The 25,478-nt window shown below is 37.8% G+C and overlaps 1 protein-coding gene across 1 annotated transcript in view; it reads left to right on the top strand.

Annotated features, from left to right (window-relative positions):
- CNTN3 (contactin 3) overlaps positions 1-25,478 on the top strand; it is a 395,354-nt gene that overhangs the window by 183,766 nt on the left and 186,110 nt on the right. The window contains exon 6 of the mRNA XM_043443181.1: positions 22,336-22,431. Coding sequence (XP_043299116.1) covers positions 22,336-22,431 — 96 coding nt within the window. The remainder of the gene's footprint in view (positions 1-22,335; positions 22,432-25,478) is intronic.

Raw genomic sequence — 25,478 nt, 5'->3', positions numbered from 1 at the left:
CATAGTACAACTTTGTATATGTTTTTTTTTTTTCTTGTTGTTACTTGTTGTCATTAAAATCTTCATAAGGTATTCTAAATGAGTAGTATTCTTATTTTACAGATTAGGAAACTGAATCGCAGGGAGAATAAGCAGCTAGCCCAGAGTTGCAGAGGTTTTATGTAATGGATCATAGACTCATATCCAGTTCTTATGGCTCTAAAACCAATGCACTTACAAGTCAGAGGTCCGAGTCCTCCAGGTGTGACTAGGTAGAGGTAGGTTTGACCTGTAGGGGTTGACAGTGGGAAAGAGAGAAATTCTGACCTGGCATTTACTTGCCTTTGCCCTAGGCCACAGCATTGTCAGATGTGTGTTATGTAGTGTAAAGATCAGGATCATAGAGACTTGGCAGTTAAGCAGAACTTCTCTCTGATTGACAGTTGAACACAGGACACATCCTCAGGACCCTGTTCACATCATATCCGTGTGAAGGATTCTCACTTGAATTACAATCTGTGCAGCCGTGGGTGGCAGCCCTGAATTCAGGTGCATATGTACCCCAGATCAATAGGCAAATTACTAGAGTTCCCTCTCTTTAAAAAAAAAAAAGCACTAATGAAGAATATACTCTGATGCCATCACAGAGGCCCTGACTTATCCTGTGATTCTTAATCACGGGGAACACGTCTTTCTCCACTAGCCGTACTATCATATCCCTCATTTTTGTTACCCTTGGTTGGCAGTACACATTAAGGAGCTGGATAAAATGTATTGCTTTCCAAATTCATGCCTTAGTAGTGCTGCTTTTGCCTACTGTCATAGTTAAATACATATGTTATTAAAGCAGTTCTCTTTAATTTCATTGATTCTAATAGAAGCCTTTCATAAAACAAGAGTAGTTTTTAATGTTTCCATATGTTACTGTCAGAAGACTGTGACATTCTAGAAAGTGTTGCATTGAAAACATCAGCTAACCTCCTAACTAAAATATATCATGAGTGCTTTAAATATTATGAATGCTGTTAGAGCCATCAAGCATACTGAAATGCAGTATTCATCATGGAGCAATACTACAGTAGCTGTCTAGACAATATCTACTTTATTGAATCTGTTCTGTTTGCTGACTTCAGGAAAGATCGCTGTATTCAATTTCTTCTCGGTATAGTTATCATGTTTCTATATTAACATGTATCACAGGTAAGATATCTTGGTGGTATATAAAAATATTTAGAGTCATTTATATTCAATATTATCTAGTTTTAACCATTTGTGGATTTCAATTAAAATTAATTGTTTCTGGTTGGTAATGTCCCTTTATTGAGCAGTAAAGAAACAGGCTATATTTAGCTAGTTCCTGATAGGTTTATAATGGAGAAAATTTACATTGTTGTTATAATAAATGTACCTGAATTAAAAGGGTTTTCTTAGAGTATATCAAAATTTAAAATAGTAATTTTTAGAAAGTATAAGTGTTGCAATGGTGAATGGTATTGTTTCCTTAATTTCTCTTTCTGTTTTTTCATTGTTAGTATATAGGAATGCAAGGGATTTCTGTGTGTTAATTTTATATCCTGCAACTTTACTATATTTGTTGATTAGTTCTAGTAATTTTCTGGTAGAGTCTTTAGGGTTTTCTATATAGAGGATCATGTCATCTGCAAACAGTGAGAGTTTCACTTCTTCTTTTCCTATCTGGATTCCTTTTACTTCTTTTTCTGCTCTAATTGCTGTGGCCAAAACTTCCAACACTATGTTGAACAGTAGTGGTGAGAGTGGGCACCCTTGTCTTGTTCCTGATTTCAGGGGAAATGCTTTCAATTTTTCTCCATTGAGGGTGATGCTTGCTGTGGGTTTGTCATATATAGCTTTTATTATGTTGAGGTATGTTCCTTCTATTCCTGCTTTTTGGAGAGTTTTAATCATAAATGAGTGTTGAATTTTGTCAAAGGCTTTCTCTGCATCTATTGAGATAATCATATGGTTTTTATCTTTCAATTTGTTAATGTGGTGTATTACATTGATTGATTTGCGGATATTGAAGAATCCTTGCATTCCTGGGATAAAGCCCACTTGGTCGTGGTGTATGATTTTTTTAATATGTTGTTGGATTCTGTTTGGCTAAGAATTTTGTTTAAGGATTTTTGCATCTATGTTCATCAGTGGATATTGGCCTGTAGTTTTCTTTTTTTGTGGCAATCTTTTGTCAGGTTTGGAATTAGGGTGATGGTGGCCTCATAGAATGAGTTTGGAAGTTTACCTTCTTCTGCAATTTTCTGGAAGAGTTTGAGTAAGGTAGGTTGTTAGCTCTTCTCTAAATTTTTGGTAGAATTCAGTTGTGAGGAAGTATATCTACCTAAAGAAACAAAAGACCTATACATAGAAAACTATAAAACACTGATGAAAGAAATCAAAGAGGACACAAACAGATGGAGAAACATACCGTGTTCATGGATTGGAAGAATCAATATTGTCAAAATGGCTATTCTACCCAAAGCAATCTATAGATTCAATGCAATCCCTATCAAGCTACCAACGGTATTTTTCACAGAACTAGACCAAAGAATTTCACAATTTGTATGGAAATACAAAAACCTCGAATAGCCAAAATAATCTTGAGAAAGAAGAATGGAACTGGAGGAATCAACCTGCCTGACTTCAGACTCTACTACAAAGCCACAGTCATCAAGACAGTATGGTACGGCACAAAGACAGAAATATAGATCAATGGAACAGAATAGAAAGCCCAGAGATAAATCCACGAACCTATGGACACCTTATCTTTGACAAAGGAGGCAAGGATATACAATGGAAAAAAAGACAACCTCTTTAACAAGTGGTGCTGGGAAAACTGGTCAACCACTTGTAAAAGAATGAAACTAGAACACTTTCTAACACCATACACAAAAATAAACTCCAAAATGGATTAAAGATCTAAATGTAAGACCAGAAACTATAAAACTCCTAGAGGAGAACATAGGCAAAACACTCTCCGACATAAATCACAGCAAGATCCTCTATGACCCACCTCCCAGAATATTGGAAATAAAAGCAAAAACTAAACAAATGGGACCTAATGAAACTTAAAAGCTTTTGCACTACAAAGGAAACTATAAGTAAGGTGAAAAGACAGCCCTCAGATTGGGAGAAAATAATAGCAAATGAAGAAACAGACAAAGGATTAATCTCAAAAATATACAAGCAACTCCTGCAGCTCAATTCCAGAAAAATAAATGACCCAATCAAAAAATGGGCCAAAGAACTAAACAGACATTTCTCCAAAGAAGACATACAGATGGCTAACAAACACATGAAAGATGCTCAACATCACTCATTATTAGAGAAATGCAAATCAAACCACAATGAGGTACCATTACACACCAGTCAGGATGGCTGCTATCCAAAAGTCTACAAGCAATAAATGCTGGAGAGGCTGTGGAGAAAAGGGAACCCTCTTACACTGTTGGTGGGAATGCAAACTAGTACAGCCACTATGGAAAACAGTGTGGAGATTCCTTAAAAAACTGGAAATAGAACTGCCATATGACCAGCAATATCACTTCTGGCATACACACTGAGGAAACCAGATCTGAAAGAGACATGTGCACCCCAATGTTTCATCGCAGCACTGTTTTATAATAGCCAGGACATGGAAGCAACCTAGTAAATGCCCATTCAGCAGATGAATGGATAAGGAAGCTGTGGTACATATACACCATGGAATATTACTCAGCCGTCAAAAAGAATTCATTTGAACCAGTCCTAATGAGATGGATGAAACTGGAGCCCCTTATACAGAGTGAAGTAAGCCAGAAAGATAAAGAACATTACAGCATACTAACACATATATATGGAATTTAGAAAGATGGTAACGATAACCCTATATGCAAAACAGAAAAAGAGACACAGAAATACAGAACAGACTTTTGAACTCTGTGGGAGAAGGTGAGGGTGGGATGTTTCAAAAGAACAGCATGTATACTATCTATGGTGAAACAGATCCCCAGCCCAGGTGGGATGCATGAGACAAGTGCTCTGGCCTGGTGCACTGGGAAGACCCAGAGGAATCGGGTGGAGAGGGAGATGGGAGGGGGGATCGGGATGGGGAATAAGTGTAAATCTATGGCTGATTCATATCAATGTATGACAAAACCCACTGAAATGTTGTGAAGTAATTAGCCTCCAACTAATAAAAAAATTAAAAAAAAAAAAAGTATAAGTGAAGTTATGCTGCATTTAATGTGCCAGTTGTGTTGGAAGTAGACAACACCAAGAAAAAGAGTATTTGCTAAAAACTGGAAAGTTGGTTCTGTTTGACATAAGAAGACTCTAAAGAAAACTGTCATGAACTTGAAGCTTGTGATTAAACACATTTCATTGTCTGATAGGTGAAAAGTTCTGGGAAGAGACATAAAAAGTGTGACTTTCAGTAGGATATCCACTGAAATATGCATAGATATAAGAAAAATGCCCAAGTCTCTATTCTTGAATACCCTTTCTGCCCTAGACATAACATTTCTACTTGCTGTTTTTATTATATTGTTCACTGCCTATTGTGGGTTGGATTTTGTTCTCTCAGAAAAGCTACATTGAAGTCTTAACCCAGTACTTCAAAATGTGCCCTTAGTTGGAAATAGGGTCACTGGAGATGTAAATAATTAAAATGAGGTTCTGATGGCTCAGATGGTGAAGAATCTGTCTGCAGTTCAGGGGACCTGGGTTTGATCCCTGGATTGGGAAGATCCCCTGGAGAAGGGAACGGCAACCCACTCCAGTATGCTTGCCTGGAGAGTTCCATGGGCAAACACTGCAGTCCATGGGGTTGCAGAATCAGACATGACTGAGTGACTAACACTTTCACACTTCACATGCTGGAATAGAGTGGGTTCCTGATCCAATGTGACTGATGTTTTCATAGAAGACATCCTTGTGAAGACAGACACACACAGGAAGAAGGCATATGACTATGAAGGCAGAGATTGGAGTGATGTATCGACCTCCTACCTGATTATGTAATCATTAAACAAGAAATGATTTTGATTAGAACAAGAACATAGTGATCTCTGTGTTTGAAAAGTAGAGCTTATAGACTATATGGGGTCCCAAGTGACACCAGTGGTAAAGACTTTGCCTGTCAATGCAGGAGACATGAGTTGCGGGTTCAATCCCTGGATTGGGAAGATCCACTGGAGGAGAAAGTGGTAATCGGACAAGCATTCTTGCCTGGAGAATCCCATGGACGGAGGAGCCTGGTGGTACAGTCAATAGGATCACAAAGAGTTAGACATGACTGGGGTGACTTAGCATACACTCAAGCATAGAATAGATACTTAGGGAAGAAAGTGGAAGAAGGTAAAAGTGAAGTCGCTCAGTCATGTCCGACTCTTTGCGACCCCATGGACTGTAGCCTTCCAGGCTCCTCCATCCATGGAATTTTCTAGGCAAGAGTACTGGAGTGGGTTGCCATTTCCTTCTCCAGGGGATCTTCCCAAGCCGGGGATCAAACCCGGGTCTCCCACATTGCAGGCAGACACTTTACCCTCTGAGCCACCAGGGAAGCCCAGTGGTAGCCTAATGTTTCATGTTGGTTAAATGCAAGAGAGGGCTTATTTACGGATGGAAACATCATCCACAGCTTTGATGGAGTGCATTTCTCCCACCAGCTTCACGATTTCTGGCACCTTTAATAAACAGGTCCAAAGGATAATATAACCCATTAAATAAGTTGTCCCATTTATTCTTAACAGTAACATATTTACATTTGTCCCATTTTCACTTTATTTTACCCTCTGCATCAGCACATTTGCCCTAATTGCATTCTAATTTGTATACACATTTGTGCTTTAAAAATTTAGACCGATAAAACCTTTTTCAAGAACTCTCTAAGTACTAAAGTGTATGTGTGTGTGGGGGGCTGTCTAATAGACTAATGGATCCTTATGTCACCTAGTATCATGTGTAATGCATTTCTGTAGCACAAAATTGCACTGTTGTTCTTTACTTATTCTCGAATTCAGATATAACTTATAAAGAAAACAAGTAGTATAAATTCATGCTTGCTTTCTTCAGAGAAACATAGGCAAATGCATATTCAGAGGTTGACTGATAGTGATGTTTCCATGGCAACAAGCAGACTATCATAATATTTGTATCATCTATTATGCTTTAGTTTATTTTAGGGTTCGGTGTTTAGGGTACGATGACAAAATAACATACACCCTTATTTTCTTAAATAACTTTATATTAGGTTGCTTTTTTCTGTGTTAAATGTTTTTGAAGACATCATGAAAATTAAGAAGTCATTATTTCACGTGTAGATTTTTTTTAATTAATTAATTTTTTATTGGAGGATAATTGCTTTACAGAATTTTGCTGTTTTCTGTCAAACCTCAACATGAATCGTGTAGATTTTTATTATTTCCTATTTTAAATTATATACATTTGTTTGTTTATATAAGTTTTGCAATTGATGTGCACAACACAGTAAGTCTGACCAGTATGAAAATTAAGGAGAAATACGTGCATAACTTTAGATTTCACAATGATATTTTGAGGGAGATTTTTTTTATAGCTATTTTGCTTTGTAAGCTTTAACTTAATCATTCAGGAGATACACAGCAGAACAACAGACGTCAGCTGTGCATGAGGTAATGATCTAAGGTATTCTCAATCTTGCAGCAACATACATGAATTAGTTTACATGTGTTGTTAATATAGGGGCGTGGAGAATGAGATTTTTTATTGTAATCCTATGATAACATTAATTTATATACTTGCCCCATAATATATCCAAAACACTGTTCTGTATGCCTACTATTAAAATTAAGCAGAAGAAAGGCTTTAGTTTTTGTAAAGTTTACTTTCTACCCAGGATTGAGGGATGGATAGACAGTAAATGAGGAAACAGTAAGTACATTCTACAATATTGTATAGTGACTTCGAAGAAACAGAAAGTACATAAGATCAAGAGATTGATGACAAATGGTCGTATTTACAGCTAAATATGTTCCTATCATTTACACTTTGAAATCTGTTTCATTGATCATCACCTTTGATCATTGTATCAAACCCCAAGGGATTCCTGGGTGGGTGTTATCCCTCCTTGTTTTGAGAGGGAAAACCAAGGCACTGCATGGTTAAAAAGTGAGTTGGCAAGGTCCCGAAGGGCGAGCACATCTTCTTCAATGTCTTGTTGGCACATAGTAACATTTGTTGAAGAATTGAATGAACAATTGAAAGAATGAGCATACCTTATAGGACTTGTAAATTATCCATTTCAGTTTTCTTTGGTAGAATTTCTAAAGACTGAAAAGGAATCGGAAGCTTAAACGTTAATTTGGATGTGATATTCCTCCTTTTTTCTCCAAGTTAGAAATCAGAGGATATGTCATCTGTCTGGCCCTGATACTTAATTAGAAGTGTGACTTTGGGTAAAATCTAACCTCTCTTGGACTTGGCTTGCTTTTGTAGAAATTGGGAATAATGATATATGCATTGCCTGTCTCACATATTGTTTTTGAGAATCATGCGATAAAATGTGTCAACATCAAGAGGTTGGTGCACATGCAAGTAATTTTGATTCTTTAGAAAGCAGTCTTCATTTAACTTGAATTAAGTATTTTTTTTGAGACACTCCCTAACTAATCTTTGATGTCTCTCTCTCTTTCTCACTTTGATGAAAATTGACAGTATGAAGTGTTCATACAATTAAAGAAAAATAAACCTAATTAGCTTCTTTCTGTGTAAAAAAAGGTGATCTTTAAATGCCAGACCACAGGAGTTCTTATCACCTGTGAGCCTTGCTATTAGTCTGAAAATGTGCTGCTGAGTGAATCATTAAAAAAAATAAGCTATTTATAAATAAGGGTAAGGATTCAGTATTTGATATTTTTTTCTTATAATGTTGGAGGGTTATTGCATTATGCTAATTTATTTTTATTTTTCTTTATTCCTGTAATAGATTGTTCTTCAGTCACTATTTTTATTTTTCTTTATTCCTATAATGGATAGAAATAAGCATATCATGTAACACTATATATTCATTGCTAAAATCACATGTGTCTTAATGGCAACTGTTCCATGAAATGTATAAACAGTCTCAGTGACTCAGCCAATTTAGCAAATAACAGGAGCTTTTTAAAAATTCACTTCATGTGTTGAATTTCAATAAATACTACTTAGCAACTACTCTACTAACTGCAGGGAGAAAACAGTAGAAATTTATTATGTTCCTGGAGAGAGACACATGCCTGTTAAAAGCAAGAGACTAAGTATAGATAAATTGGAATATTGTTAAAATCTTCAAAGGAGAAAGGAAACTTTTAGCTGGGCTTGAATGCTGCAGGTCTGGGCTGATGAGTATGTAGAATTTATCCTTTTTTGGGGAGGGGAAGCAGCTTGCTAATACTTACTTGAGCACCTAATAAGTTCCAAGAATTTTGTATTTGTTTTCTCATATAATCCTCTCAGCAGACTTCTAACACAGATCATATTATCTGCATTTTTGAGAAGAATCTGCTTATCAAAGAGTTTGAGAAAACTGTCTAAAACCACAAAACTTATTTTAGTAGCAGAGACGCTGACAGAAATCTAACTTAGATTCTTTGCTGAAGAAGTCAGTAAGCCATTTTAATCTAAACTGTTGAAAAGCTTTTTTAAAATGTTTCAGATATTATTAAGATAACTGCATTGAAATTATGTGATTTGTTCCGATTTTCAGAATATTGTCATTTTATGTGATCTTTTTATTTCCAAATTGGCAAGTAGATGTTTCTAAGTGAAAAGATCAAGCACATCTTTGTATAACTAATCATTAGAATTCCTCTATGACACACCCAATGATGTTTTTGAAATATAACATTTTTAAAAAGTCTTGAAAATAGTTTTCTGTGTTTGGTACTATTTTGTATAAGAACACTGGCTTCTATGGCCCTGTAAAAATCAAATTGCCTTTTAAAAGATGGTTCTCATGCAGATTTTCTGAATTATCTCAAACCTCTGCCATACCTGGAGGTCGTAGTTTCACAGAAAAGGAACATGATTTATAATATTGCCACATAATTTTTTAAATGTGGTTTTAATGACAAAGCTAGCTTTTTAAAGTATACATGAAGCATAAGAAGAAAAAATTTTCAGAAAGTAAGATTTATATTACTCTTCTGTTTACATTAAACTGTTCATGTTTTAAAATATAGTATTATAGGTGAAATTAATATCCACAGTCAACTGGGAACAGTTTTTTGCTTTTCTTTTTCTTAGATTTAATGTACTAGAAGAGTAGAACTGTCAGTATCAAAAACATCATAATTTTTCTCGTTTGATTTAAAAATCCAACATTTACTTTCCCCCAAATACATAGGGGGCATTGATATAGTAAGGACCAGTAGTTGGACTATTAGTTGAAAAATTCCTAAATAAATTAAAATAGATAATCATTTAAAGAAAAAGTATCTGTTTATTATAAAAATTTTATTTCTGCTTCAAATATGAGTCTATATATGTCTTCTGCTTTTTGTTTTTAGTTTTTAATGTAGTGCCAAGCACTATTCTTTGATGAAAGGTATTCATTGTATTATTTGCATAAACCATACCTCTTATGAATCTGCTATGATTTCCAGCTATTCTTTTTCTTTGAATTTGAGTGATAATTTTAAAAATATTTCTTAAGAAACCTGAGTATGGAAATAGTCTAAAGATTTTTATCTTGTATTTATAAACTTCTATGGTATTTTGCAACATGGATTCCATCTATTTTAGCATCAATCTTGGGGAAAGAGTGAGTTTTTCAAAAATTAAAAATTCTCTTTATAAGCAAGAGTCCCATTTTATCATACACTTATTCCATCAACTGTTTTAGTGTTTCATTAGTAATTTAATTTCAACAACAACAAAGAAATGTAGCAAGGGTGATCAGTTCTGTTAACAAATATAAGCCGTTCACCTGGTGGAAGCAGAAAGGCATGCTAGCAAGTAGCTACTAGGTACAAGCATTCTGTGTGCTCTTGAAAGAGGACAGTATCTATCTTAGAGGGGGTAAATCATACTGCTTGAGTGGAAGCAATTTGTGCTGGATAGGTGCACTTTGAGGTCTCTGGAAAGCAAAAAGAGCAGGTGGAGGAGGGCCTGACTAAAATCCTTAGTCTTGTGAGAGCACTAATCTAAAACACAATTACTGTATAGTTCAGAATTATCTGAGAACTCTTCTGTCACAAAGGATGAGTATTTTTAACTGGACCAAGATGATGCTATTTAAGTGCTGCCCTCAATATGCCAGCAAATTTGGAAAACTCAGCAGTGGCCACAGGACTGGAAAAGGTCAGTTTTCATTCCAATCCCAAAGAAAGGCAATGACAAAGAATGTTCAGACTATTGCACAATTGCACTTATCTCACATGCTAGTAAAGTAGTGCTTAAAATTCTCTAAGTCAGGCTTCAACACTAAGTGAACTAAATTCACTAAATTCTAGCTGTTCAAGATAGATGTAGAAAAGGCAGAAGAGCCAGAGATCAAATTGCCAACATCCGTTATATCATAGAAACAGCAAGAGAGTTCAAGAAAAACATCTTCTGCTTTATCGACTATGCCAAATTTGACTGTGTGGATCACAACAAACTGTGGAAAATTCTTAAAGAAATGGGAATACCAGACCCACTTACCTGCCTCCTGAGAGATCTGTATGCAGGTCAAGAAGCAACAGTTAGGACTGGACATGGAACAACAGACTGGTTCCAAATTGGGAAAGGAGTACGTCAAGGCTGTCTTTTGTCACCCTGCCTATTTAACTTATATGCAGAGTACATCATGTGAAATGCCGGGTTGGATGAAGTACAAGCTGAAACCAAGATTGCTGGGAGAAATATCAATAACCTTAGATATGCAGATGACACCACCCTTATGGCAGAAAGTAGAGAAGAACTAAAGTGCCTCTTGATGAAAGTGAAACAGGAGAGTGAAAAAGCTGGCTTAAAACTCATCCTTCAGAAAACTAAGATCATGACATCTGGTCCCATCACTTCATGGCAAATAGATGGGGAAAGAATGGAAACAGTGACAGACTTTATTTTCTTGGGCTCCAAAATCACTGCAGATGGTGACTACAGCCTTGAAATTAAAAGACAGTAGCTCCTTGGAAGAAAAGCTATGACAAACCTAGATAGCATACTATAAAGCAGAGACATTACTTTGCTAACAAAGGTCCATCTAGTCAAAGCTATGGTTTTTCCAGTAGTCATGTACGGATGTGAGAGTTGGATTATAAAGAAAGCTGAGCGCCGAAGAATTAATGCTTTTGAACTGTGGTGTTGGAGGAGATGCTTGAGCCTCCCTTGGACTGCAAGGAGATCTGACCAGTCAATCGCTGAAGCCCAACATAAGTTGAAAGGAGAAGGATGGGGAATAAGTAATATTTAAAATCAGAAATACTCTGAATGACAAAGCAGCTCTCTTGTCTCAATAGCTAGAAAACAGGTACATATTTCACACATGCATACAATACACACACATATATTTATGAATATAAACATGTCTGTTGAATGAATGGCTGAATGTTAGAACAAGAAAATGGACTTCATCATCTCGGCAATGACAGATTGATGTAAAATTTTGAGCAGGTATTAAAAACTGGAAATGTGTTTTATGAAGAAAGCTGAACTCAACTCTGTGGGCACATAGATGGATTGATGAGAAGGGCGAGACCACAGGTGGGGAGACCAGCCCAAAGGTTAGATGAACTTCTCACATGGTATAAAGATAAAAAGAACTGGATTTGAAATCATTGTAAGTGGCTCTATCACTTACTGTGTCACCTTTGTCAAAGTCCATAACTGCTTTGAGCCACAGCTTTTTTGGAAAATGGAAAAATATTACCTTTAAATGGAGCTTTTGTGAAAATTAATGAGCTCAATTCCACAAAATTCTGTCACACAGCCTTGTAAATCCATCCATCCATTAATCCCTTCATGTATCAATTTAGTGAGTTTTGATAGAGCATATTATGACAGTGGGGATGCTGAGAATTAAAAGACAGACATGGCATATTGGGGCCATATCCTTTGTATACTCCAGGTGAATTTGCATTCTAAAAATTTTCCAATAAAATTTAAATGGTAGTAGTGAGAAATTAGAGAAAAATGGGAAGAAAGAGGATGAACTTAGCAAAACAATTAACATGATAAAATTGAATGAGTCAAACAAATGTAGGAATTCCAAGTGGCAAATTACATGGGAGTCTTAGTAACAATACAGTACAGAAGTTGTAGGGTTTTGTAGCGGCCACTGTAAGAATAGGAAAATGAAATGTTGACTCTAAGATGGCATTTAGATTTCCAAAATGTATCCAGAGGCAAGCAGAAAATGCATGTTTTGAATCAAAATTTTGATCAGCACAGCATTGATATGGATACAGTGGTAGAAGCATCAAGAATTCTGAGAGAATGTGAAGAAAAATGATAGTTATCGCTTTTGAACATTTCTATGTTACACACTGTTTTAAGTAAATGGTATAGCATATCTTATTTCTTCCTCACGACAATAGCAGAGATAATTTCTATTATTATCCTCAATTTACAGATGATGAAACTGTGGATCAACAAGTGAAGGAATCTACCGTAGGTCAGGCAGTTTCAGGAAAGGGATTTGTGGCTGGGTTTGTCTGACTCTTGAGGATACAGCCTTGAGTTTAACCCAAGTTAAAAAGTGGAAGGAAACAAAGAGGTGGTCAGTGGGAAAGGGAACTTATTTAAGAAAAGTGGAGCTTGAGAGTTATTGGAAAATGTATTTTGCTTTTGTATGCATGATCTTTGCATGTTTGAAATCATAGATGATGAAAGAGACTGAACTACAGATAGTTGTAAAAGCAGAGAGGGAGAGGACATATGTATACCTGTGGCTAATTCATGTTGTGTTGCCAACACAATATTATAGAGCACTTGTCCTTCAATTGAAAAAAAGAAAATGCAAAACCAAAACCAAAACAGCAATATGACTGCACCAGCAATTTCCATACACTTTGATGGACAGGATGCCGCAAGAATAAGCCCTCCTGTGATTTCTGCTCTGGCGCCTGCTTTCAGGATCTAGAAGAATGAGAGCTATTGCCTTGGGTACCTCATCAAGCTTTCTGATTGTGAACATTAAAATAATTATGAACATCTTAGATTGTTATTGGATAATTTAAAATATATAAGTGCTGGAATAGTGGGCAGTGGCGGGGGTGGGGAAGAGACTCAAAAGGAATAAGGGAGTCTTGAATTCTAGAATTCTTTTTATTTTTCTGAGTTTGCAGGCCTGTGATGCTGGAGTTCCCTCTCAAAAAGCCCTGTGAGGTTCAGAGTGCAGGTGTTGTTCACAGTTTACAAATGAAAAACTGGGAGGCACAGACTAATCCCAAAGATAGGAAATGCCAAAGAATGTTCAGACTACCACAAAATTGCACTCATCTAACACACTTGCAAAGTAATGCTCAAAATCATCCAAGCCAGGCTTCAATAGTACAGGAACTGAGAATTCCCAGTTGATCAAGCTGGATTTAGTAAAGGCAGAGGAACCAGAGATCAAATTGCAAGTATCCGTTGGATCATAGAAAAAGCAAGAGAATTCCAGAAAAAAAAATTTGCCTGTGCTTCAATGACTATGCTAAAGCCTTTGTCTGTGTGGATCACAACAAACTTTCGAAAATTCTTAAAGAAGTGGGAATACCAGACCACTGTACCCACATCCTGCAAAACCAATATGCATGTCAAGACGCAACAGTTAGAACTGGAGATGGAACAACAGACTGGTTCCAGATTGGCAAAAAAGTATGTAAAGGCTATATATTGTCTGTCACCCTGCTTATTTAATTTATATGAAGCACAAGCTGGAATCAAGATTGCCAGGAGAATTATCAGTAACTTCAGATATGCAGATGACACCACCCTTATGGCAGAAAGCAGAGAAGAACTAAAGAGCCTCTTGATGAAAGTAAAAGAGGAGAGTGAAAAAGCTGGCTTAAAACTCAACATTCAAAAAATGAAGATTGTGGCATCTGGTCCCATCACTTAATGGCAAATAGGTGGGAAAACAGTGGAAACAGTGACAGATTTTATTTTCTTGGGCTCCAAAATCACTGCAGATGGTGACTGCAGCTATGAAATTAAAAGACGGTAGCTCCTTGGAAGAAAAGCTATGACCAACCTAGAGAGCATACTAAAAAGCAGAGACATTACTTTGACAACAAAGGTCTGTCTAGTCAAAGCTATGATTTTTCCAGTAGTCATGTATAGATGTCAGATTTGGACCATAAAGAAAGCTGAGCTCTGAAGAATGGATGCTTTCAAACTGTGGTGTTGGAGAAGACTCTTGAGAGTCCCTTGGACTGCCTGGAGATTAAACCAATCAATCCTAAAGGAAATCAACCCTGAATATTTATTGGAAGGACTGATGCTGATGCTGAAGACCAATACTTTGGCCACCTGATGCGAAGAGCCAACTCTTTGGAAAAGACGCTGATACTGGGAAAAATTGAAGGTAGGAGAAGAGGACAACAGAGGATGAGATGGTTGGGTGCGTAATTGACTCAATGGACATGGGTTTGAGCAAGCTCTGGGAGATGCTGAAGGACAGGGAAGCCTGGTGTGATGCAGTCCATTGGAGTCACAAAGTGTTGGACACAATTGAGCAACTGAACAATGACAACAACAACAATAGACCAATCAAGTAATAACTCCTCCAGGCTCGCAGACCTGGGTTATCCTAGAGCAGAGACAGGATCCCTGGTGTGCTCAGTCTTGTGTTCTTTTCCTAAATTTCATGGTAGTAAGTTTAAAAATGCAACCCAGGCATACAGGATTTAACTCTGGTGGGGGGACCCAGCATAGATTCCAAGGAAAAGTACATGATGGATGCAAAGATAATTTAACTCATTTCAAACAACTATTGATGACCCATACAGTGCCAGCAAATATGCAATAGCCTAGAGCTATCAAGATGAAAGTGACAATGCTCTAATCTTATTGGAGCCCCTAGAATAGGAGAACAAAATAGAAAAAAAGAAAAGTATAGAAAATACTGACATAAAAGGATGGAAGTAATTTCAAGAGTTTCAATAAGAGGGTGTGAATGAAGCTGATTTTGAAGATGAATGAAAGTACAATGTCAATGAAGGAGTAGGAGCACCATTGCATGATTGAACAAGCATGTTTATGCTTGTGGGCATCCAAGTAGTTTGTGTTTTCAGTGTATGTGACTGAGAGTTGGGAGTGCTGGAGCAATGGGGTGATGGGAGACAGAGGAAGCTGAACTGTGGATTACCTGTGTGGAAAGGTCTTGTAATGTGTTTATAGGTGCTTAGAGTTCAGCAGTTGTGCCAATATTCCAAGTGTGTTTAGAAAACAAAAAAACTTCCTGAAGATGTTAAGGTGTTATGAAGTGCTTCTCTGTTTCCTAAGCAGATTTAAAATATTTAAGTCTGCTAAGAAACTTACAATATGAACCTACTTTAAAACCTCTAAAAAGTCAGGGCTTTAAGTATGAAATCTGTTTGCAGTAGACATTTTGGTACCCCCAAAATATATTACATCCACTCTGCCCACCTCTGATTAATGTGCAGTGTGGGTAAGACAGATAGTTCCATGAAAGTTCACAGGGAGAACTCTGATGCCTGTAGGGGAAGTATTGCTCCTAGGGAAAACCTTTCACTATTAAGGTTGAAAACCTGCATTCAAATACTCCAGACTCCCATCTTTCTTTTTGATTAAAGGTTTTTTTGGTTTTTGATGTGGACCACTTTTAAAGTATTTATTGAATTATGCCCCAACCAGTAACACTGAAGAAGCTGAACTTGAACAATTCTCTGAAGACCTACAAGACCTTTTAGAACTAACACCCAAAATAGATATCCTTTTCATTATAGGGGACTGGAATGCAAAAGTAGGAAGTCAGGAAACACCTGGAGTAACAGGCAAATTTGGCCTTGGAGTACAAAATGGTGCAGGGCAAAGGCTAATAGAATTTTGCAAAGAGAACACACTGGTCATAGCAAACACCCTCTTCCAACAATACAAGAGAAGAGTCTACACATGGACATCACCAGATGGCCAACACCGAAATCAGATTGATTATATTCTTTGCAGCCAGAGATGGAGAAGCTCTATACAGTCAGCAAAAACAAGACCGGGAGGTGACTGTGGTTCAGATCATGAACTCCTTACTGCCAAATTCAGACTTAAATTGAAGAAAGTAGGGAAAACCACTAGACCATTCAGGTATGACCTAAATCAAATCCCTTATGATTATACAGTGGAAGTGAGAAATAGATTTAAGGGACTAGATCAGATAGACACAGTGCCTGATGAACTATGGATGGAGGTTTGTGACATTGTACAGGAGGCCAGGATCAAGACCATCCCCAAGAAAAAGAAAAGCGAAAAGGCAAAATGGCTGTCAGAGGAAGCCTTACAAATAGCTGTGAAAAGAAGAGAAGCGAAAAGCAAAGGAGAAAAGGAAAGATATCCCCTTCTGAATGCAGAGTTCCAGAGAATAGAAAGGAGAGATAAGAAAGCCTTTCTTGGCGATCAGTGCAAAGAAATCAAAGAAAACAACAGAATGGGAAAGACTAGAGATCTCTTCAAGAAAATTAGAGATACCAAGGGAACATTTCATGCAAAGATGGGCTCAATAAAGGTCAGAAATATATGGACCTAACAAAAGCAGAAGATATTAAGAGGACGTGGTAAGAATATACAGAAGAACTGTACAAAAAAGATCTTCATGACCCAGATAATCGCTATGGTGTGATCACTCACTTAGAGCCAGACATCCTGGAATGGGAAGTCAAGCAGACCTTAGGAAGCATCACTACGAACAAAGCTAGTGGAGGTGATGGAATTCCAGTTGAGCTATTTCAAATCCTGAAAGATGATGCTTTCAAAATGCTGCACTCAGTATGCCAGCAAATTTGGAAAACTCAGCAGTGGCCACAGGACTGGAAAAGGTCAGTTTTCTTTCCAATCTCAAAGAAAGGCAATGCCAAAGAACGCTCAAACTACCACACAATTGTACTCATCTCACACACTAGCAAAGTAATGCTCAAAATTCTCCAAGCCAGGCTTCAGCAATACGTGAACCGAGAACTTCCAGATGTTCAAGCTGGATTTAGAAAAAGCAGAAGAAGCAGAGATCAAATTGCCAACATCTGCTAGAACATTGAAAAAGCAAGAGAGTTCCAGAATAACATCTACTTCTGCTTTATTGACTATGCCAAAGCCTTTAACTGTGTGGATCACAATAAACTGTGGAAAATTTTGAAAGAGATGGGAATACTAGACCACCTGACCTGCCTCTTGAGAAACCTGTATGCAGGTCAGGAAGCAAGTTAGAACTGGACATGGACCAACAGGTTGGTTCCAAATAGGAAAAGGAGTACGTCAAGGCTGTATATTGTCACCCTACTTATTTAACTTATATGCAGAGTACATCATGAGAAATGCTGGGGTCTGAATCAAGATGCCGGGAGAAATATCAATAACCTCAGATATGCGGATGACACCACCCTTATAGCAGAAAGTGAAGAACTAAAGAGCATCTTGATGAAAGTGAAAGAGGAAGGTGAAAAAGTTGGTTTAAAGCTCAACATTCAGAAAACTGAGATCATAGCGTCTGGTCCCATCACTTCATGGCAAATAGATGGGGAAACAGTGGCTGACTGTATTTTTGGGGCTCCAAAATCACTGCAGATGGTGATTGCAGCCTGAAATTAAAAGATGTTTACTCTTTGGACGGAAAGTTATGTCCATCCTAGACAGAATATTAAAAACCAGAGACATTACTTTGCCTACAAAGGTCCATCTAGTCAAGGCTATGGTTTTTCCAGTAGTCATGTATGGATGTGAGAGTTGGACTAGAAAGAAAGCTGAGCACCAAAGATTTGATGCTTTTTAACTGTGGTGTTGGAGAAAACCCTTGAGAGTCCCTTGGACTGCAAGGAGATCCAACCAGTCCATCCTAAAGGAGATCAGCCCTGGGTGTTCATTGGAAGGACTGATGTTGAAGCTGAGACTTCAGTACTTTGGCCACTGATGGAAAGAGCTGACTCATTTGAAAAGACCCTGATGCTGGGAAAGATTGAGGGCAGGAGGAGAACGGGACAACAGAGGATGAGATGGTTGGATGGTATCACTGACTCAATGGACATGGGTTTGGGTGAACTCCGGGAGCTGGTGAGGCCTGGCGTGTTGCAATTCATAGGTTGCAAAGAATCAGACATGACTGAGCGACTGAACTGAACAATATTGCCTCTCTTTCATGGTTTTTTTTTTTTTTTATATTTTATATATTTTTTATATTTTTATTTATTTATTTATTTTTGGGGGGCTGTGAGGTGTATGGAATCTTAGCTCCCCAACCGAGAATTAAACCCATATCCCATGCATTGGAAGGGGAAGTCCTAATCATTGGACAACCAAGGATGAACCCCCCTTCCCCACCCATCTTTCAAACTGACAGTTCTAGGAGGCATTCTGTACACTTAACAGAGGTTCGTGTAGAATCAAGCCCTCATTGACTGTAGTAAATCATGTGCCATGTAATGATTTTTTCCTCCATCCCTTTTTTATTCACCTCAGACTCTTTGTGTTACCTCCTGAGAAAATTATCCATATACACTCAGTCACTCAAGTCTTTCTGGGCTCTGCTTTTGGGGAAGAAAAATTAAGATACTATTGACTTCGTTGAGCAAGCCATTGTTTTTACAGAAGGAAACACTTATTTTCCTAGGACATACATATTGCCTGCCATGATAGAATTTTCCCTTAGTAACTTCATTGTTGATTAAACATTTTGAGAATTTGACTAACGTGTTAAGTAGGAAAGGGAACAAAAGAGGAGGAGACGCTTTAAATCTGGAGGTCGGAATATAGAGCAGGAGATAATGGTTAAGTTTATGTCTTGCTGATACTGCTGATGATTGAGAGTCAGTGGGTTCTGTGTTATATGAGAATTTGGGCTGCCTTCCGGAGGCTTCAGCTTCTGTCAGGAAAAAGGAAAAGTCGTGATCATCCTGAGAACCCTAGTTTTCTTTTTCTTTTTGTAGTAGGGCTTCCTTTACTGAGATTTTTCAGCTAATTGAAATTATACCTGTGATCATGGAAGCTGGATCATTGCATGAGATTCTTCTTTATTTATAACATCTGGTATCAGAGAGAGTCAGACAGAAACCTTCACTGAGCTGCAGTCTTGATCTTTATTGTCTTTTTGGGTGTGTTCATTGTGTTTTTTTTCCCCTAGCTTTTTTACAAACACGCATGACTTCTCTTACTGGAAGCTTTCTGATTCCTTCAAAAGCAATCTTGTCATTGACACTGTTCAGGTAATGATTTCATTTGGTAACTATAAACCATTAAGCATTTCAATATTAAACATTAAAGAAATTTAAGGAATTATGTGTAGAAAGCTATTACATTGCTAATATCTGTATTACATTTGCAATTGAACTATCACTACTAGACAGTAGTTTGCATTTAATTGAAAAAACAACACTTCACCTCATAGAATACAGTAGGGTTGTGTTATACAAGTAGTAAAGCTCACATGCAGTTTTCAGTGATGCTGATTTTATTAGTTTCTCGTGTTCTAATTGCAAGTGATCACAAGGTGTTTTGAGACTGAGCTCTAAATTTTTAAACTTTAGGACCATTTAGTCAGCTGGCCACAGTTTCAGATTTATTGCTACTTGTATGTTCCATCTTAATCCTCTTAGGGGGATTTTTTTTTTTTTTAACCTTGACATCTCTTATTGTCATCTTTTTTGTATTTATGACATAGCCAACTGCACATATGTATATCCACTTCAACATATGACATTTTCCAGCATGTCCCATAACACGATCTATACAGAATTCTTTGGTCAAAAATGTATAGGCCATTCTGTAACATCCATCCCACCGTAGTAGACCTTACCAGTGCAGATTTTATTTTATTTTCTGTCCCTACCATATTGTACGTGATGTTTCTCATTTCGCTTAGCTGAACACACCTTGATGCTCAAGAAACAAGTGCTTCTTGTTGGGAAACGGTAAGCATTCTTTGGTTGATTTTAAGTCCTACAGAGGTAGATTTGTGTACTGTAGCCCTGCAGTTATACTATATGACATTTTGCATATCCTGCTTGATAGCCTGCCTGGATGAATCCGCGTAGAGAAACCAGCATCAGTGATATGTAGCCAGTAGACTCAGACTCCAAGCTGAGCACGTGAGTGTCGGAGGAAATCAGAGTCTCCGCTCACCCTTCGCTGTGTGCACGGCTGCCATCTTGTGGCCTCATCTTCCTCTCTTCTGGTGTGGTGAGATCAACTTGAAAGTGAAGTGTGTGAGCAGCCCTTAGAAAACCTGACCCTGTATAGAAAGTTAACATGTATCAGGGTGGACTGTTTCATACACCAAGAATGGTCCATGTGCATATTCACAGAGCAAGCAATCAGAATAAGGAGTGTATCTTTCCTGGCTCTACGTTCATGCCTTTAATGTCAGCTTGGGAGTTTCTGTCTCCAGGGTGTGATTAGAACTTGGAATGTCTTAGAGCTGCACAGCGCGTGGCCAGAAGGGCAGTCAAGGTGAGCCACTTGCCGCCTGTAGGTGGTGTGGAAGAAGGCGAAAGAAAGTAGAAGATGTGGAGAGGTGGGTTTTATCTTTGTTGTGATATCTTAGTTCCTTGACCAGGGATCAAACATACACCCCCTGCTCTGGAAGCGTGGAGTCAACCACTGGACTGTCAAGGAAGTCTCTATCTTTGATTTTTATTTCAGATTTCCCCAATTGTATGTATACTTATTTTGTGTGTGTCTGTGTATTTAGTTTTATACAGTTGTATCACATGTAGTTTGTATATCCATTCATGGTCGAGAACCCACACAATGCCCTTTTATAACCACTCCCGTAGTCCTGCCCCCAACTTCCCTAAACACTGGCAACCAGTAATCCATCCTCTTTCTGAAATTCACATTCAGCTTTGATCCTAGTTCTAGTTCTTTTTAGATGCTCCTTATCATGTTGGTTTCCTGAAATCTGGCTTTGGAGGCTTCAGAATAATGTTTGCAAGAATTAGGAGACAGGAAGAAAAATCTTAAAAGTTTCTACCAAATCATTTCTGGCATCACTTCCTATTTATTTTGATCCTAGACAGGCCTTGTTCTTGTCAAGATTGAACCATATGAAACTTTGACTTGGGTTTGGGGTTGTATATGTAATCTGTCAGGATTACTCGTCTATCTAGTCTTTGGAAAACACTTCAGTATTGCAGTTTCAACTCAGTTACATTTCAAGAGCCTTACTGTTTTAATAATACTGCTTTTGGTTATAGATTTAAGGTGATATAATGCTGTGTTATATAATTTTTGTAGGGTAAATTCTGAATAAATCCATGGACACTCTGTTTTCTCCTTTTATAGTCACGCATATGATGAGTTTTGCTGATTGTTTTATTCCATGTTTATAATCTAACAATTTAATACTATTTTTAGTAACAATGAAATGAAATAACGTAGGTCTTCTTATTTCCCTTTGATGTGTTGATTTACAGTGCTTAGAATATTCATGTGTGTCTACAGTTTGTAGTTTTATCAATTTGAAGGTGGTTGTTTGGGTTTTTGCATTTTTCAAGGCAAAGCTGAAATTTTTGAAGTTGTACCTTAAAATTCATGCTCTGCCTTACTTTTCATAATCACCACATAGGCAATTTATATCAACCCTTAAAAGCTATGAAGTAAGTATATTCTTTCACAAATTGACAGTGCAATTGTTCTGGTACAGAGAGTGACACCTCATGGTGTATTAACTGTGGAATGCACAGTGTTTTTTTTTTTAATCAGAGTTTAAAGAAACAGATTTTTCTTTTCTTTCCTCATAGTGTTAAGCTTTGTTCAAAATGAAGCCCATAAATATTCTCCATGCTATAAGCTGGAGAATATGAATTAGAATTTGCTATTCTGGATTATTATTAGAAGAAATCAAATGGTTTTCAAAAATAATCACTGGTGATCAAAATAGTTTTTGCCTTAATCACTTTATTAAATACTTAAAAATAATTATGTGGGCAATGATGAAAACAGTTTGTATTTTTTCACTATAAATAAAAAGAAATATGTGAATTTAATTTACAGGGTTAGTGAGTATAGTTTTATTTTTATTACTGAATTTCTAGAAACATTAATAAAGAAATCAAAATCCAAATTTTCCTTCTCAAAGCAAATGCTGAAAGTTCTCCTAAGGTTCCTGAGAAGGGATTTTTTTTTTTTTTAATTTTCCTAAAAAAGAATGTCTCTTGTGCGAACATTTTAAATTTATGGTCCTTTCTGAAATCCTGTTTTGTTTTGTTTTCGAATCAGATCTTGAAAATTTTAAAACCAAAATGAGAAGTACAGTGTCAGTGCGTGAAGGCCAGGGAGTCGTCCTGCTCTGCGGCCCCCCGCCACACTCTGGAGGTAACAAGTGCTATGTTTTTGCTTCTTATATTTATTAAATAAGTTTCAGGGCAAGACCCACAGCATATGTGCTCTTATTGCTTCCATAAATTACCTTGAGAAACTTGATAATCCAAGCATTGTATTCTGCCAGCTGAGTTGGAATATAAGAAACTCAGTAAAACATTGTCTATCTAGAGGAGTTTACAAACATGATTTACTCATTCCAACAAAAAAGATCTAAAGGCAGGCAAGATCAAATTCATTTCAGTTACCTAATGGTGCTGAACAATGCTTCATCCTTACACTATTATCATTTGTTAATCAGTTTTAGACCATGACATAAATCAGTGTCTCTGGGTTTTTTTCCTCTCTTTCCCTCTCTCTTTCTTTCTGTCTCTCCCCCCTGCCTCATACACACACACTTATACATGATTATTGATATATACTGTTGGACCTCTTGATATATATGTAGTATGTATTGAAAATGAAATATGTTTATATATTCACATCATTTTTATTGAGGTATTGAAATTGCAAATTTTATGCTACATTGGTATAAATTGAAATATTGCTGAAAATTCAGGAGCTTAATGAAATAGCTACAAGAGTGAAAATGATCTTCTGCACATATGAAAATAATTTAATATGCCCTGCTCCCTGTTAAGAGCCTGGAGTGCTGGTTGGATTTTCCTCTCGTGCTCCTGACCAGAGGGGAAACTGAAAAGTCTTCTTCCCATGAGAGTAAAACTTATTCAAATGAAAATATGCTAAACTTCATTTGTTTCATGACATCTGAGCCAGTCCTTGTGGCCCTTTGGTGACTTGGCAGTTTAAATCAGAAAACCTTCAGCCCAGTAGAATAGACATTCCCCGTCTTCAGTATCTGATCATTTGAAATGTCTGAGTCAGCTGCACACTGCAAATTTGGGGCTTATCTGCCTTGCCTGCCCATGTGTTGGTGAGTATGAGTTTAAATTGGGCTCCCCAGTCTAATTCAGCAGTATATATTTTGCTGACATCATGAAGTTCCATCAGATCTTTGACTTTGAAGGGAAGCATAGATTTTCTTGATTAGCAAGAAAAGCAACTGATCCCAAACTGACTTGAAGAAAACAGGGAGTTTTACTGGCTCATGTAACTGGGTTGATCACGTGCTCTCTATAGAGCCGTGTGGTTAACGTGGAGATGTGCCACCCAGAACACCTCGCTGCCTCACTGTGGGTGGTGGGGTCAGCCAGTGGGCTCCTGCTCCCAGCTCCTTCCCAGTCTCCTTGGCTGCAGGAGCCACTTGCCTATGGTCTCACCCTTCAGGTGCTGCCTGCATCTGGTGTCTGAACAAGAGGAGGGTGTCTTGTGGTCAGCCATTTCTGCCTGTTAACACTGGGCAGTCCTGGTGAGCAGTGCTCAATCCAGAGCTACCTGCCAGGATGACCGTGACTTTTTTGGATGACCCCAATTTGACTTCTTTCTGATCTCAGATCCTGCTCCTGCCTCCTTGTATTCACAGGTTTTGATCATTAATCAAAATCTTTTATCCCAGACTCTAGTCTGCTCCAGAGAAGGCAATGGCACCCCGCTCCAGTACTCTTGCCTAGAAAATTCCATGGAGGGAGGAGCCTGGTGGGCTGCAGTCCACGGGGTCACTACGAGTTGGACATGATTGAGCGACTTCACTTTCACTTTTCACTTTCACTCATTGGAGAATAAAATGGCAGCCCACTCCAGTGTTCTTGCCTGGAGAATCCCAGGGAGGGGGAGCCTGGTGGGCTGCCGTCTATGGGGTCCCACAGAGTCGGACACGACTGAAGTGACTTAGCAACAGCAGCAGCAGCAGTCTTTGCTCCCTGAGAACCCAAACTACTGGAACCACTGGCTTAGCCAGTTTCATAAGCAGTTTATCTTTCTTGGTATTTTTTGGCTCTGCTTCCCTCCGTGTTGATTCTTTTGTTCTGTAGACTCCCTGTGTAGCACAGGTGGCCCCTGGCAACTCCGGGCCCTCATGGAGAGCCTCTTGGACCAGACAGCCTGTTGCTCAGTGGCTCCTGATTTTAATTGGATCAGCCTTACTTATGAGATTTTTCCCTCCAGCAAAGGGCTGAAATCAGCTCTATCTAGTGACAAGCACTGGGATAAGAAAGACATAGTTTTCAAAGGAAAAGAGTTTCATTATAAGAAAAAAAAAGAAAAGGGAGAGGGATGTGTTAGATACACACTAACCACTAAAACAGTGTTAGAATTACAGCTAGTAAGCAAGTATCAAAATAACTAAAATTTACTGTTTAAATCAACATAAGATAGTAGCTGGGCAGTCTTGTTTATGATGTATTTGGGAAATGTTGACCCGATTTATGAGCCTCCCTAGATGATCTTCTTTAAGTGCTTTTATGATGCACTTGCTGATGACAGAGGAGGGACTCTTTTAGTTGCACACAGAGTGTCTTAATAGGCTGTTGGATAAAACATTACACAAGATGAAACATTTCTATTGTCATGAAATTGGAGAACTGCCCACCAATCACAGCTGTCCTCATGTAGTGACATACTGATTTCTGTCCGCCTTTGGTGACTTCATGTAGTTCTCCTTTCATTTTTAGAGCTCACAGTCTGGGATGACCGTGGAAGTCTGTAGAATTGTTGGCAAAGAAGGAAAGAAATATGCCTGGATATGGTGCATTAGCTCTTAAGAACTCGGTGCATGCACGGAAGAACAAACAACAAAAGCATACTTTCCTTCATGCTAGGTTGTGCAGGAAAATGAAAGGAACCAGAGCAACAGATTTAGACACCGAAAACAGAATTGTCATTGATCTAGGTCTACCTAATGTTGTGCCTGCCAAGACACAATTTATATCCACTGCCCTAACCCCTTGGTTTGGGAGCATCTTGAAGACAGAGCCTATGTTCAAGTTTGTTCTACACCCAAGTGCCCAGCACAAGGCTGTTTTATAACAAGCAGTCAGTAAATAATAATTAACAAATGAACATATTCATGAAATGAATAGAGGAATCTTTTTAGATTTGGCCAGTGATAAATACTCTTTGAGAATGCACTACAAATCCTGTTT

This window comes from Cervus canadensis, chromosome 22, assembly GCF_019320065.1.
Source record: "Cervus canadensis isolate Bull #8, Minnesota chromosome 22, ASM1932006v1, whole genome shotgun sequence".
Taxonomy (NCBI): Eukaryota; Metazoa; Chordata; class Mammalia; order Artiodactyla; family Cervidae; genus Cervus; species Cervus canadensis.
Note: the sequence above shows the minus strand (reverse complement) of the source record. Positions and strands in the feature narration are given on the sequence as shown.